Below are 15639 nucleotides of genomic sequence, written 5' to 3' on the forward strand. Positions count from 1 at the left end.
CAACACGTTGAGTTGGGGTATATATAGGCTGTAGCCGAAAGGCCTCAAGGTAAAGCTGTAGTACAATCAGTGATTCTAGCAGTTCACACTCTTCCATCCACTTTGCATCCATAGGTGGATAGCTCCTGAACTTCACCAAATACCATCCCGCAACTTTTCCCTTAATTTTTCTTTCCATATGTGCCAAAATCTACTTAGGTACCAAGATCTCATCAGGTTCCTCAACTTTTGGTCCATCCTCATCCGGCACATCTATCACAAAGGGTCTTAGAAGACTCACGTGAAACACATTATGAATCTTCCAGGTGTCGGGCAATATCAGCCTATAAGCAACATCGTTGATCTTGTCAAGTACTTGAAAAGGCCCATAGTAACGCATGCTGAGTTAGAGAAATAACCTTTCCTTGCCCTCATCTTCTTGGCCTTTTCAAACCGTAAGAGTACCCAATGACCTGGAGAAAACAACAATTCATGTCAGTGACAATCAATAGTCCTTTTTTGCTTTGCCTGAGTCTCTTCCAAGACAAGCTTGATTTTCTTGTATATTTCATCCATATTCTCAACATATTGATCTGCTTCGAAAATTTTGTTCTTTATGTGCAAAATGGGAGAAACCTTTTTGCCACCCTCAATAATCTCAAAAGTTGCCTTGCCTGTTGACGAATGCACCGTATTGTCGTACGCATCCTCAAGCATGGGTAGATATTGTTCCCACTTGCCCTTATAATCTGACACATAGCATTTCAACAGATCTAAGACTGTAGAATTAGCCTCTTCTGACTGTCCATCAGTTTGTGGATGAAATGAGGAGGAAAATTTGAGCATGATGCCCATGTTTTCAAATAAGCCACTCCAAAAAAGGCTCCTTATACAAGGATCACGATCAATGACAATAGACTGTGGCATACCATGGTACTTGAACACATTGTACATAAACAATAGTGCTATCTAATTAGATTTTATCTTCTTCCTGAGAGGAATAAAATGGGTCTGCTTATTGAACCTACAAATAATGGTCCATATACCATCATTCCCTGTCGACGTTCTTGAAAGGTCAAAGATAAAATCCACAGCAATACTTAATTTCCATGGCTTATCTAGAATAGGCAATGGCTGTAACAACCTTGTTGCCTTTTGCATGGCAAGCTTGACCTTTTGGCAACACGTATGCTCGTACAAAGGCATCCACATCCCTCCTCAAAGTATGCCAATAAACGAATGTCAGGACCGCTTTCATTGTTGCATCTATATCACAATGCCCTGCTTATGGTGGGACATGGCTTTCTACCATAACTTTATGTCGCAATGGCCTAGTGACACATAATCTATCATGCATCATCATAAAACCATCCTTGAGGAGGTAGTTCTCGTGACGTTGCCAATCTTTCAATTGTTCAAAGATCCTTGCAAAATCTTCATCAGTAGCATATTGTCCCTTCATATCATCAAGCTCATGAAAATAAGGATCATAGAGAGAATGTTTGTCCATCGCATACGCTTTTCAGATAACATTGATTGTGTTAAGAAGTATCACAGGGTCTAATGATGTGTCTGGACAACAAAATCCACACCTAACAGGCAGTGTTTCCAACTCGAAAGCGCATGAATCACGGCCAATATCTCTCTCTCATAGATTTGCATTCTTTTTTGGCCCTTGTAAGATTCTGCTCTCGTAAGCTACTACCCAATCATCTTGCATTAACACTGTCCCATTACTGTTGCCACACGCATCACATTGGACCACAAATAACTTCCTAAGATCTAGTAAGACAATTATTGGATCCAAAGTCATTTTTTCCTTTAAGAGATTAAAAGTTGAAATCTCTTTCTGTGTCCACTTGGACGTGACCTCTTTATTTTGCAAAGCATGTAGGGGTGAAGCAATCTCGGCAAAATTCCTCATAGACCTTCTATAGTAAGAACATAAGCCCAAGAAGCTACAGACATCATGCACTCTTAAAATCTCGCCATGTCCCGATTGCTTCAACCTTGGCAGGATCCATTCGGACACCATCCTTTATCACTATGTGGCCAAGAGAGTGGATCTCTTCCAAGAAGAATTCACTTTCTTAGGCTTCACAAGCAACCTATGACTGCATAGCTCTTCAAACACAATGGTCGCCTATGCTCCTCTTCATTCTTCGAATAGACTATCATGTCATCAAAGAATCTATCATCAAACTTTTGATGTGGATGGAAAATCAATTCTCATGACCAAGCGAGTACAGCTACCCATGAATGTATATAAATGAATACATACTCGGGAAATATGACCAAGTAGAGGGGTAATATATGTATACACTGCGAGAATATATATGCACATTGTGTGTGTGTGTGTGTGTGTGTGTGTGTGTGTGTGTGTGTGTGTGTGTGTGAGAGAGAGAGAGAGAGAGAGAGAGAGAGTAGTAAAGGGTAAAAGAGAGTGTATAGATGACACAAGATCATCACAAAAAAGAACCTTTCAACGTCCCAACTAAATGGAAAGAAGCAAACTAACAAAAAAAACCAAAAAAGAAAAAAAGTAAAATAAGTGTTTGTTTAACTTAATAGAAGTTGGAAGTGACCTTTAAAACATCTTAGCATTGTACAACAAACATTCTAAAGTAGAAATAAATTTATGTAGTAGATAAGACTATGGCTTTTACCCTACTAGCTGACCCTGAAAGATGGCAAAATGTGTGAAGGTTGGAACCCATGCCGTTGATCATTCACTGCTTGTGGACAAGCAAGGCGGTACCATACGTAATGTACGGTACGTATTTGTACTTACTCTACGTCGTTCCATATGGGATTTAAAAAAATTATACCTAAAAATATGTACCTTTGTAAAAAAACAAGTAAATGAGAGAACTTTTTTTTTTGAAAATCCATTCCTCATTAGAGATTTAAAAAATGTCTCTCATGCAAACTACTTGGGAACAGTTTAATCAGAGCCCTAGGTGCAAAAGTTTAATGGATATGCTGATCGCTAGCATCTGAACGTCCAAACTACCCAAATTTTATTTTTAAAAAATTGTCATACAGTACGATCAGTCTGAGTATTGTACGGATCAGTACGAATCAATACGGAACAATATGTACGGACTAGTACAACCTTGTAGACAAGAAAGACACTAGAGCTTATTTTTGCATGTGTTGCATGTATGCTAATGCAAGAATATACAAATAAAACATTAGTAATGAGAGTGCATAATCAAGCAAGCATGGCTAATTTTTGTGATGCTCAAAAATTTTCCGAGTGAAAGGCTTATGATTGCTTTCAAGAGAGGGGGAGAGACATTTCAACCCCTAAACGCATGCTAAAGGATAACATGTTGACAAGCATGAAAGCATGAGCATGTGGAGATAATTCAAAACATGATTGCTATTTAGCAACGGAATGTCAACATAATGTTAAAAAAAGCTAGGTTGGCAGCGCTTGATGAGCTATCAACTATCATGTCATAACTTATGTGATATGCCACAATGGGCAACCATTGTTTGGAATGCGTTACATTTCTCCCGCTTCTAGTGCTCTCAGCATCGAGTTGTTGATTTATAAAGCTGTGGGACAGAAGGACAACTGCGAGTGATGTGCAAAGCGGACTACTTTGCTGAGCAAAAATATAGCTTCTGTTTGTGCATGTATCAAGAGAGGACCCCTTTTGGCCAATTTTTCCCATCAAACTTGCGAAACAAACAACATTTGGTGGGGCTCACCAAAAGCAATTTTTCTGAACAAGGAGAAAATGACAACTTTCCTTTAGAATTTGATGGTCTTCTTCAAGGCAAGCTTCGAATCTAACCAAGATTCTGCAATTTTAGAGAGAACACTCAAGGCCAATTTTTTGTTAACATTGGCTTTCCACATTCACTTGTTACTTGCATGCATTTACCAAGTATGAAGATATGAGTCAAGTGTGAACCATACACAAAAAGACTTACAGAGCAAAGAATGAGGCATACATTCAAAATTTTCTTATTTCTTACTCTCATTGCACTGTTCTTTTCATGTGAACAGTTGAAATCTACTCTAGGTTTTAGTTTGTCAATGTGTCTCCTCGTTTCTTTTCAAAGCCATATATAGATACATGACTTGATTTCCCAATTATTTCAAATGTTAATGCCAATGTGAACTTTCACCTTGTTTTCTCAAGATTCTCTTAGTGTTTAAGAGCAATTAGTACAAGAACTTCTCTGAAGTGTGCGAGAATTTTGGGTGAGGTGTTGGAATTGTGGGCTTTGTCTTATGTTGGTGTGTATCTCCTCTATCCTACTGGGATAGATATGAACCATGTGGCAACAAGTGAAAAAGGAACTCAATTGTGTGGGTACCCATGGCGGTCATTACTAGAGGGACTCACCTAGAGTTAGTTAATGGACTCCTAAAGCGACCTGAAAGGTCACCTACAAGTTTGCAACTTGCACGGGCTGATTTGGAGCCGTTGTATGATGTCATCAATCATGCCAGATGAGATGCCTAAGCAAGCTCTATATAATGAGCCTTTTGTACACACTTTCAAGTTAAATCAATTAATCTAGTTTTGCACCTACATTCTACTCTCTCTATTAACTTTGTCATTGGCATGTTAAGGGGTGTGACGCACAATCATACAATCCATCTTGTTCTCAACCACTACATCAAACATGGAGTAAAACGGTAGACAATGCTCTTCACCGACGGCAAAAGAGATTGTTTCATAACCAATCATAATATCCTACCATAAATGTGTCATGCACAATCAATTTCCCAAGGTGGTACTTCTAACTGAAGTACAGAAGGGCAGGTCTCTCAAGATAGTTGAAGAGCATGCCGTGCGAATGCCGAGAAGAGCCCACATGCCATATACACAACACAAGGCTGATTCTGTAGCTCAATACCCCCATCATTCCACAATATCATAAAAACATGATGATAGAGGGAAGAAGAAGTAAGGCAACAACAATGAAGCAAACAAGCAGAAAACAAAAACAATACTATGTAGGTAGTGCAGTATATGGAAAGAACAAGAGAAAAGGGCAGAATCGAAAAGCTTCTACTTATCCTCGTCAGATTCTTCTGATTTCGAGAGGTGTAGCAACGCGCATCTGCCTATCACATGGCCGTTCAGGCAAACAGAATAGTCTATCTTTTCATTGTAAGCAGCCAGCCTTCTACTTGCACTCTTGGGAATCATCTGCGCACGCTTCATGTTCCATACCCCTACTTTGCAATACGGACAGTACTCCCCCTCGCTTATGGGCACTCTCTTTATAATGAGAAGCTTCTTGGTTTCAGAATTGTCAAAGCTTCTGAATACTCCTCGGAACAAACCAACGTCCTCTGGACTATTAGCATGTTCACATGGATCAGACACATACAGAATATCACTTCGACACTTCGGTATCAGAAAAAAACGACCTGATGTGCACGAAAATCTGGTCTCACGCACAAAATGGCCGGGAACTGCCTGCATTGGGTAGTTGGAGGATAAAGCCGATTGATAGCAGCCATCACAATAAAGGAAAAGCTTACCAAGCGCCCGCCATCCACCATCAATCTTCCTGTTTTTGGCGCCAACAAGAAGGTCAGACACCATCCTCGGCACACGAGATCGACAGAACTCGCGCCAAAGATGGCGATCTGAAATAGCCCTGGTCTTCTTGCATAAACATGACACCAAACAGATGAAAAAAGGGTTCCAGTTGGCGTGTTTAGCAACTAACGAAAGCACACGTTCATCACACAGATCTGTGTAACAGCCTTCCAAGTGAACCCTCCTCAAACCTGCAGATGCTTTACCATTGCTGCAGCCAATGCGATTATCTACCACAGGGGCCTCTGTGTAGGTCTTCTTATTACCACCATTGTAGTCATAAACAGCATTAGGGGCCTTATCCACTATAGAATCTTGGATTCTTTCTGCAATATTATGCTCCTCTCCTCTTTGCGCCAAACACAGCATAGGCATTACATCCTCCACCATTTCCATACAGCACAAAGTTTGAATTCTGCTGGCTAACGATTCTAGTGTATGAACTTCCACCCTTTTGATGCAAAAGTTTTGCACTATTGTGATGAGGTCAGATCTTGAGAAAAAACTGCCTGCAGTTTTATCGATGAAGCACCAACTTTTGGTGTACAATGTCATGTACACAAGGCAAGCTAGAGTACCAAAGTGCTCAAACCTCCCATTGGCAGCAATGCCAATGCAATAACCAAAGACGTTAAATTCTGATGCCAATCCTCAAAAGGTATAAAATAAGGGTCGATTCTGACAGAAGAATTTCTGTTAGAGCCAAAACACCTCAACTATCTTAACGTTACTTTGTTCCGCCATGGCTGCTACAATTCACGGAAACTCCGACGATGGCATAGATTAACAAATATCGGTTTACAATAGAACAAGGATACCTGCAACAACAAGAAAATATCCTTTAAGTGCTCTGCCTGGAAAGAACTCCACAGAAACACCAAGTCTACATCCACACTGATACTATAGCAGATGGAGGCTCAATAAACAAGTCGATGACACATGCAGGCTCCGTACAAAAGCATAGATTCAATAGCTATAGCTCACTGCATAGACCTTAACAAGCAAGTTCTGAGTCATTTATGGCACATTCATCATGAATTACAACAAAGTATCTTAAGTCCACCAGTAATATATCAGTAGATTTGTACCTAAAAATAGTTAAACCTACAAAACATACTTCACAAATGTTTGTAACATAGAAAAACCACAATTATACTCCTAAACAAAAGCATTTTGCACCGTTGAACATGTTGCATCATATATCACGCTTCAAAAAACCCAGAAAAGATAATTTGTTATAGCAACATGAATCCACAAACGATTCTGCATCATGGAGTGCACCTCAGAAACCCTAAACAAAGCAGTTTGCATCAAATCATGAGCAAAACCCCAAAAGAATGGTTTCTGCTGTGGAAATGAAACCCTTTCTTTACAGGATATTTTGCACTTACGCTTCTTCTGCAAGTCCTTTCAGAAGTTCTGCATTGCCCCGAGAAGCTGCTACGAACAGATTTTTTCACTCACCATGCGGCTTGTTGGAGAGACCAACTTCAAATTATTCCTGCCCAGAAACCTCTCTTGTGAGGATGATGATTATGGTCATGTTCATACTGTTTCATGGATGCAGATTTGCGAATCATGGCACCATCAGAGATTAATACATTGAGAGCAAGATCCTTCACAGATGCCTTATTGCAGATGTTAGCCATGTGGGAAAAGGGGTTGTTTTGGGCCAATACTCAGCAGAGGGATGTATGCGCGCTTGCACTTTTGCAAAAGAGAGACGCCAACCCACAATAAGTCGGCATCTGGTTATGACTCTCCATGTAATTCTCTTATAATAGGTTATGTCAAGAACAAGATGTTCCAGGAGGCAATCATCGCATGCGCAACAGTGAGAAAAGATGAGTCTCGTTTCCTTAGTGAACTTACTTTTATGGAGACTTGGAAGTAGGTCTCCAGATCCATGCTGACACCATTGAAAGAGGTTTGCTGGAAACAAACATTTTCATTGGATGCGCATTACTTCACAGGTATGCCAAAATTGGCTTGCTTGCAGAGGTTTTTGTAAACCTTCCAGATCGTATTGCAGGTTATGTTGAACATGGGCATGCGAATAAGCACTTCATTGCTTTGAACAAATGCAGATGTTGGTGTAACTCCAAATGCAGTAACGTTTGTTTGCACAATAAAAAGCATGTTGTTGTATGGGAGCCATAGACAAGGGCAAAGAGATACATGCTGAAGTTGCCAGGCATGGGTTTGGACAAAATCTCTTTGCTGGGACACCTTGATTGACATGTATGCTAAACGTGGCATATTGTACAAGCAAAAGAGGTGTTTGACAATCTTCCAAATAGAGACACAGCCTCCTGGAATGCACTGATTGCAGGTTATGCTGAACATGGGCTTCATGAGGTAGCCTTGAGCTCTTTCAAGCAAATGAAAACAGGGTATTCTGTTAAATATTTTTACTTATGCTTGTGCTTTGAAAGTATGTGCTGCCTCAGGATCCATGCATAAGTGTGAAGAAATTCATTGTGATGTTGCAGAAAGAGGCTTAGAGAATGACCTTCATGTTGGCAGCATCTTGGTCATGTGTATGCCTAGTGTAATTCCCTTTCAAAAGCGCAGGAAGTATTTGCTTCCAACTCGGGACACAATTTCCTGGAATGCTCTTATATGAGGATATGCAGAACATGAATGTGGCCAGGAAGCTTTGGATCGCTTTGAACAAATGCAGCTGGAAAATTTATGTTCGTAGCACGGCTGTATGGAGTGCACTAATTGGCAGATATGCTGAGTATGGCTATGGGGAAAAGGCACTAGATTGTTTCCAGTAGATGCAAACGGAGGGCATTTGTAACAAACTTGGACACCCCAAGTCTAGATTCTGTCACGACACAATTGAGATTCACTTCAAATACTTAACACATCTGCTAGGTCCTCCTCCTCCATCCACATCGCATCTAAATTTCTAACGCCAGATAGTTCTTAAATTTAACTAAGAATCGCTGAATCACTTTACCTTTCACTTTTCTTTCCTTGTGTGCCAAAATCTGTTCAGGAACGAGTATCTCCTCGCTCTCTTCCACTTCGGGTTGCTCATCAAGCTCCCCATCAAAAAGCACCTCACCTTCAAAAGGTTTCAAGAGACTCATATGGAATGCATTGTGAATCTTCCAAGTATCGGACAGCTTTAGTTGAAAGGAGACATCATTTATCTTTTCTTTAATCTGGAAAGGGCCATAATACCTCATGCTAAGCTTTGGAAAAAGCAGCTCCTTTCCCTTTCGTTTCCTAAGGCCTTCTCAAAACATAAGATCACCTAATCGTCTTTCTTTAATTTCAAAACTCCTCGATGTCGATCTACTGCCTTCTTATGTCGTGCTTGAGACTTCTCTAAAGCCACGCAAACCTTGGCAAAAGCAGTGTCAAGTCCCTCGTGTACTGGTCGGCTTAAAAAATCTTTTCTTTAGTGCTAAGAAAGGGCGGAACCTTCAGTTATCTCAAATGGTGCCTTCCCCGTCAAGAGTGAACCGTGTTATTGTAGGAAAATTTCACCAAAGGCAAAAAAAATTCCCATTGAGTCTTCTGATCAGAGATGTAAAACTTCAATAAATCCAAAACAATTGAATTTGTGATCTCAGATTGCCTATCTGTCTGCGAGTGGAAAGATGACGAGAACTGCATCCGTCTGCCAATGTTCTCCCAGATAGCCTCCAAAACAAACTCGTGAATCGGGCATCTCTGTGGGAAACTATTGTCTTAAGCATGCCATGTAATCAAAATATCTGTGCAATGAACAGTCTCGCTATATGGTCCGGCTTGATTATTTTCTTCACTGAAATGAAGTGAGTTTGCTTGCTAAATCTGTCAATGACACTCCAAATGCCATTGTGCTCTCTGTGTCTGAGGGAGATCAAAGATGCGATCCATTGCAATACTTTCCCAGGGGCAGGTAGGAATGGGTAAAGGTTGTAGTAATCCATGTGCCTTATACTTGTCAAACTTGACCTTTTGGCATACTAAACAACTGCGAACAAAGTCGTCCACATCTTTCAATGCTCTTCGCAAACGATAAAAGAGATTGTTTTATATATAGCAGAATGCAGTCATAATATCATACAATAAATGTGTCATGCGCAATCAATTTCCCAAGGTGGTACTTCTAACTAAAGCACAAAAGGATAGGTCTCTCAAGATAGTCGAAGAGCACGCTATGCAAATGCCAAATAGCTTGCTGCAACCTAGTGATAATTCACAAACATGGAAGCATCATCATTAACGCCTTTATGTGCAAAATCAAAGCTATCAATGTTCATTCTACTCTTTTGATTATTGTCAGTCATGTTAACAAAATTTATGTATATACTTAGAGTACGCTTTGGCAATTCAAAACCTTAGTTGCTTAGCCTTTGAAAATCGGCTCTTAAGTATCTACACCCACGGCTCGAAGTGGTTAATTGTAGAGAGTAGAGGAGTAGGTCTAACATAGCAGAGTTGTTGAGGGCTAGCTCCTTTCGAACTTCTTATGGCTCAATAATGGTAAAGCCGTAGGCAAGTCTAAAAAGACTCCATTATTAAGTCCAAAGCTCCCGAGATGAGCACCATATCCCACATGGTGGGCTCAACAAAACCGACAATACATCCCAGATCCACTTACCCTAATATAACTAACAACATCAACCATTTATAGGCTACTTAAGGATCTCTCTTCTTAATCAAGAAAAGAGAAACCAACTGCTCTGATACCAATGTAATGAAATTAGTCTTTTAACTTAGTTGGAGCGAAAAATGAATAACATATTGAACATTACTTTGACATTCCTTTGTGTGTAGATGTAAAGTGAGAAAGAGAGTGCGTGGATGGAGAGAGAGCAACACTAACACATTACTTCATTAACATGGCATGAACAATACTTGTAAAAGAGAGTGAGTTTAGAGAAATTGACACCAATAGAGGAGTATTAGTTGGAGCCGATCCCCCCTCCAATAGACATTTATATTATAGATTCTTCCATAACAAAAGACTTGTTTACAATACAATTGATTGTGTTCCTTGATACCAAACGTTAGCATAATAACTACAATAAACATGACTGCATGAACTTGAATAATGTCCAACCTCAATCCCAAGACCTCAAACACCATGAAAGATGATGGGAGCTGACAGGGAGTGAGGAAGAAGAGAGAAGTAGAAGTCGCTTTACGAGAAAGCAATAATCCCTTGCACATAATTACTCATAGCTCTTGTAGCATAGCTTAGCATAGTGATAATGGAGATTAGAGAGATTGATAAGCAAGCATAACCATTCTCTTGTGTGGATTTGCATCCATAGCCAAGAGCTTGTTGTAGTAGGCACTCAACTTCTCAAGCTTGGAGAAGGAGATGGGAAGGAGATGGGAGTTCTTGCTTCACAAGAGTGCGCGAAGAGAAGAATGAGAGAGAGAGAGAGAGAGAGAGAGAGAGAGAGAGAGCTCGTGGGATGCTCAAATGAGAGAGAGAGAGAGAGAGAGAGAGAGAGAGAGAGAGAGAGAGGTCGACCCTCTTTCCTAGGCTTTCCTTGAAGCTCATTGGGCCATGTAACCCTCTGACCAATGAGAGCTTGGCTCCCTTTGGGACAAGATGTGTCGTCTCTTGACAAGTGTCCTTTCCGTCTTGTGAGGTTAAGCTAGCATCCCCTTTGCTTAAGCACAGCCCTTGCCTGCTTGAGCAATATGCCTCTATATCTGACATGTGGCTCTTTTCCTCTCATGAGAGTACGGCCCCTTGGTGAGACACATACTTACTACACACATCCCTCCTTTGTAGGGCTCGCCTTTTTCTTTGTAGCAAGTTATTTGAACTTGGTTAGAACGCAGGCCCCCTACTTAAGCACAGCCCTTGCTTAAGCAAGTTGTCCCCTTGTCTGCTTAGACTTTAATTGACTAAAGTTTGAAAATTAAAATTATGACTGAAGGCTTTTAACACTTACCTTTAGAGGCTTTAATGAAGCCCCCTAAGGTCTTTTGCTCCATGGCTAGCCTTGCTCTTTGATAGACCATTTCTCATTTGGGCCCCTTCACCATTAGCCCCGTATTGAAATAGATCTATAATTGAAATAGATCTATAAGCACATCTATATCTTAACCCTTGTTTCCGTTTATTCTCCCACATTAAGTGATCAGTTTAATATGAGAAAATCATTTGGGTTGGTTAGATATTAGATTTTAAGACAAATTGACACCCTCTGGACTATTAGCATGTTCACATAGATCAGACACATACAGAATATCACTTCAACACTTGAGCAGCCATCACAATAAAGCAAAAGCTTACCAAGCACCCCCCATCCACCATCAATCTGGCTGTTTTTGGCGCCAACAAGAAGGTCAGACACCATCCTCAGCGCACGAGATCGATAGAACTCGCACCAAAGATGGCGATCTGAAATCGCCCTGGTCTTCTTGCATAATCATGACAAGAAACAGATGGAAAAAGGGTTCCAGTTCGCGTGTTTAGCAACTACTGAAAGCACACGTTCATTGGCAGATCTGTGTAACAGCCTTCCAAGCGAACCCTCTCCAAACCTGCAGAAGCTTTACCATTGCTGCAGCCAATGCAATTATATATCACAGGGGCCTCTGTGTAGGTCTTCTTATTACCGCCATTGCAGTAATAAACAGCACTAGGCGGCCTTGCCCGCTAAAAAAATCTTGGATTCTTTCTGCGATATTTTGCTCCGCTCCTCTTTGCATCAAACACGGCATAGGCATTACATCCTCCCCCATTTTGATACAACACAAAGCTTGAATTCTGCTGCTAACAATTCTTGTGTATAAACTTTTACCCATTCGATACAAAAGTTTTAAGCTATTGTGATAAGGTCAGATCTTGAGAAAAAAACTGCCTGCAGTTTTATCGATGAAGCACCAACTTTTGGTGTACAATGTCATGTTAGAGTACCAAAGTGCTCAAACCTCCCATTGGCAGCAATGCCAAATGCAATAACCAAAGATGTTAAATTCTGGTCCCAATCCTCAAAAGGTATAACATAAGGGTCAATTCTGACAGAAGAAATTCTGTTAGAGCCAAAACACCTCAACTATCTTAACCTGTGCTCTGCCATGGCTGCTACAACTCACAGAAACTCCGACGATGGCATAGATTAACACATATCGGTTTACACTAAAATATGGATACCTGCAACAACAAGTAAATATCCTTAGTGCTCTGCCTGGAAAGAACTCCACAGAAACACCAAGTCTACATGTACAGATTTGCTCATACTTGTGAAATCGATGGAGTCTAAATAAACAAATCGATGACACATGCAGGCTCCTAGCTATAGCTCACTGCATAGACCTTAACAAGCAAGTTCTGAGTCATTTATGGCACAATCATGATTGATTACAACAAAGTATCTTAAGCCCACCAGTAATCCATCAGTAGATTTGTACCTAAAAGTAGTTAAACCTACAAAACATACTTCGCAAATGTTCGTAACATAGAAAAACGACAATTATACTCCTAAACAAAAGCACTTTGCATCATATATTACGCTTCAGAAAACCCAAAAAAGATTATTTGTTATAGCAACATGAATCCACAAACGATTCTGCATCATGGAGTGCACCTCAGAAACCCTAAACCAAGAAGTTTGCATCAACTCATGAGGAAAACCCCAAAATAAAAAACAGCAGGAATGCTAAACAAAAACATTCTTGAATTAACGATCGCAGGCATTTACGAGAAGACAAAAGCAGCAGGAATGCTAAACAAAAACACTCTTGAATTAACGATCGCAGGCATTTACGAGAAAACAAAAGCAGAAAACCTAAGCAAAGATAGCAGCGCAAGAGCAAAAATGTGGCAAGAGGAGAAGCGAGGGTTACCTGCAGGGAAAGAGACAGGTGGTGTGGCCGAGTAAAGAAAACCATAAGGTCACCCTTTCGACGCAGTCTAGCTCGCAGTCGCAGAGACGTCTCTGGACGCTTCATGAAAATATCTTCAGAGCAGTGTTCGGGTAAAGTGTGCCTCAGCTTAGCCTTTTGCTGGTTCACAAACCAGATCAGCCGGTTGAAGAGGGGGGGGAGCGAGGAGAGAAAATCCGCTTGGTGGCCGAGTACAGAAAACCATAAGGTCACTCTTTTGAGGCAACCTAGCTCGCAGTCGCAGAGCCATCTCCGGACGCTTCATGAAAATATCGTCCGAGCAGTGTTACTGTTACAGTGTACCTCAACTTCTCTTTGAATCTATCCTGAAGGAAATCTTATATGTTTTTGAAATTGATTTTTCCTTTCGTGCTGCCTCCTACACCAGCATAGCATTTGATCGTGGCCGGACGTCCACATGTACGCCCTCCCCCGTTTCACAAATGTTTGCGTCATGAAACAAGGTGTGGGGCCTTAGGAGCATATTTTTGGCCTGCCCCAAAGGGGGAAGGCCTTAGTGATGGTTTCCTTTTTTGGCCTGCCCCAAAGGGGGGAGGCCCTAGTGATGGTTTCCCTTTTTACTTGGTGAGCCAAAGACCCTTATTACTCTCTCTGATCGCAGAAGCCACCACGTGGCACAACTTTAAATTATTATGAAATTTAATTTCAACCTCACCAGGTAAAAAAAGCGCTTGAAAAGCTATTAATGAAAAGCTGTGAATATAATAAAAAAGGCCGCGTTGACGTCGTAGGTTGGCAAGCAGATGCAACAGTTCGGAGACGAAAGCCAGCAGCTCGCAGGTTTCTTTGAAGGTTTGTCTCTGCTAGAGAGAGAGAGAAAGAGAGAGAGAGAGAGAGAGAGAGAGAGAGAGAGAGAGCTTTTGTGAAGCCTCACTCATGTCTTCACCTCCTTGGCTCCTTATCTCGAAGCAAACATGAGCTTGGGATTGGTAGGGGCAGAGAGAGAGAGAGAGAGAGAGCGGCCGAGCTTCCTATTTTGTTCGCTTGCCTCTGTACTGGTTTTGAGACTTCACCTTGTTTTTGAAAAAGCAAACATTAAAGATCGTCGTCCCTAGCTCTACGGTACTCAAGCTCGCCCTCTCCCGAACTGCTTGCCAGGCCCTCAATAGCTCGTGCGCTTGCCCTATCCTCTGCAGAAGCTGAAGCAGCATGCAAATAGTTTGAGACGACAAGCTGTAGCATTAAAAAAAAACGGGCGGGAGTAATTATGTTGCCTAGCATTGCCTAGACAGCACAAGCTTGCTAATATGTCACACCTCTAGCTATTTTGACACCCTCGACAACACAAGCTTGGCCGAGAAGGCACGAAGGCAGGCTATGAGTGATTGTCAACCCTACCGACATTGAGGGTTTTACTATAAAAATGCAGGTTGGTATAGCGTCTAGGTTTCCCTATCTCTAAAATTTGAACATGGGATTCAGTTCATTGATGGGCTCCGTTCTTCAATCGTTAGGGCCTTGATAGAGTATGAGAAGAAGCAGGAAGCACAAGCTGCAATCAATCATATGAATGGGGCAAAGCTTCTAATACAGACTGTTGCTATGGATTGGGCTTTTAGCAGTAGGCCTCTTCAACATTGCAATGTAAGAAAAAGGTCTTCTCCAGGACATCGCCCACGAAGCCCATCTAAACTACACTATTAAACGGACGATGCATTGAGCAACATGCAAGTTTGTATTTATTTGAATGGTTCTTGAATACTAAAGATGGTTTGGAGGAGGATTAGTTGTGTTGTCTGTTTAAAGGACGATAATGACGTTTGATGAGTTATCGATGTACTTCAAGCCACCTAGCTTTTGGTTCCTTTCATCCTGTGTGAACCTGGTGCTGCGACTTTTTTGTTCATTTACTTCTTTATAGTGGAAATCAATATACAATAACTTGCTAATGATAAACACTACCATAATGTAATTTTGTGTATCCTATGTGCATGAGAGAGAGAGAGAGAGATATGGAAACAATTCTTGTCGATCAGCAAATAGGTGATGAAAAGGCACAAGGCCTGCTCGAAAAATGCCATCGCCATGCTAAATTGCCTCTCTAGTTATACAGTTCAGAATCCGGCTATGGCGACTCTATGCGTGGAAGAAGAGCGTATCGCGAGCCCTTTGTTGCCTTGCCTCTCATGCATGCCTTGCTCTCTTGGTGTTTCTGGATGTATGTGTGTGTGTAAGGGCACATTGCAAATAGGGAACTAGGAGAAAG

General features: G+C 41.1%; 1 protein-coding gene across 1 annotated transcript; it reads right to left on the reverse strand.

Moving 5' to 3' along the window:
• Positions 1-3215: 3215 nt before the first annotated feature.
• LOC147429282 (uncharacterized) lies at positions 3216-14615 on the reverse strand. The gene is made up of 7 exons (XM_086495002.1): positions 14500-14615; positions 13374-13472; positions 12594-12681; positions 11818-11944; positions 6358-6373; positions 6148-6248; positions 3216-6064 (listed from the first exon to the last, which is right to left on the reverse strand). The coding sequence occupies exons 1-7, from the start codon at positions 14613-14615 to the stop codon at positions 5016-5018; spliced, it is 1596 nt and encodes a 531-aa protein (XP_086351128.1). The 3' UTR covers positions 3216-5015.
• Positions 14616-15639: the final 1024 nt, after the last annotated feature.

The sequence above is a fragment of the Adiantum capillus-veneris genome, chromosome 22, assembly GCF_014529385.1.
Source record: "Adiantum capillus-veneris isolate H3 chromosome 22, ASM1452938v2, whole genome shotgun sequence".
NCBI classification, from domain to species: domain Eukaryota; kingdom Viridiplantae; phylum Streptophyta; class Polypodiopsida; order Polypodiales; family Pteridaceae; genus Adiantum; species Adiantum capillus-veneris.

What these genes read in the sequence shown, in the direction of transcription:
- LOC147429282 (XM_086495002.1), bottom strand. Translation starts at nt 14,615, where the DNA reads ATGCTACAGCTTGTCGTCTCAAACTATTTGCATGCTGCTTCAGCTTCT. An exon ending in TCGGGAGAGGGCGAGCTTGA is followed by an intron (nt 13,473 to 14,499) that starts GTACCGTAGAGC and finishes ATTTTCATGAAG; the next exon opens with CGTCCAGAGACGTCTCTGCG. An exon ending in ACCTGTCTCTTTCCCTGCAG is followed by an intron (nt 12,682 to 13,373) that starts GTAACCCTCGCT and finishes TTGTTGTTGCAG; the next exon opens with GTATCCATATTTTAGTGTAA.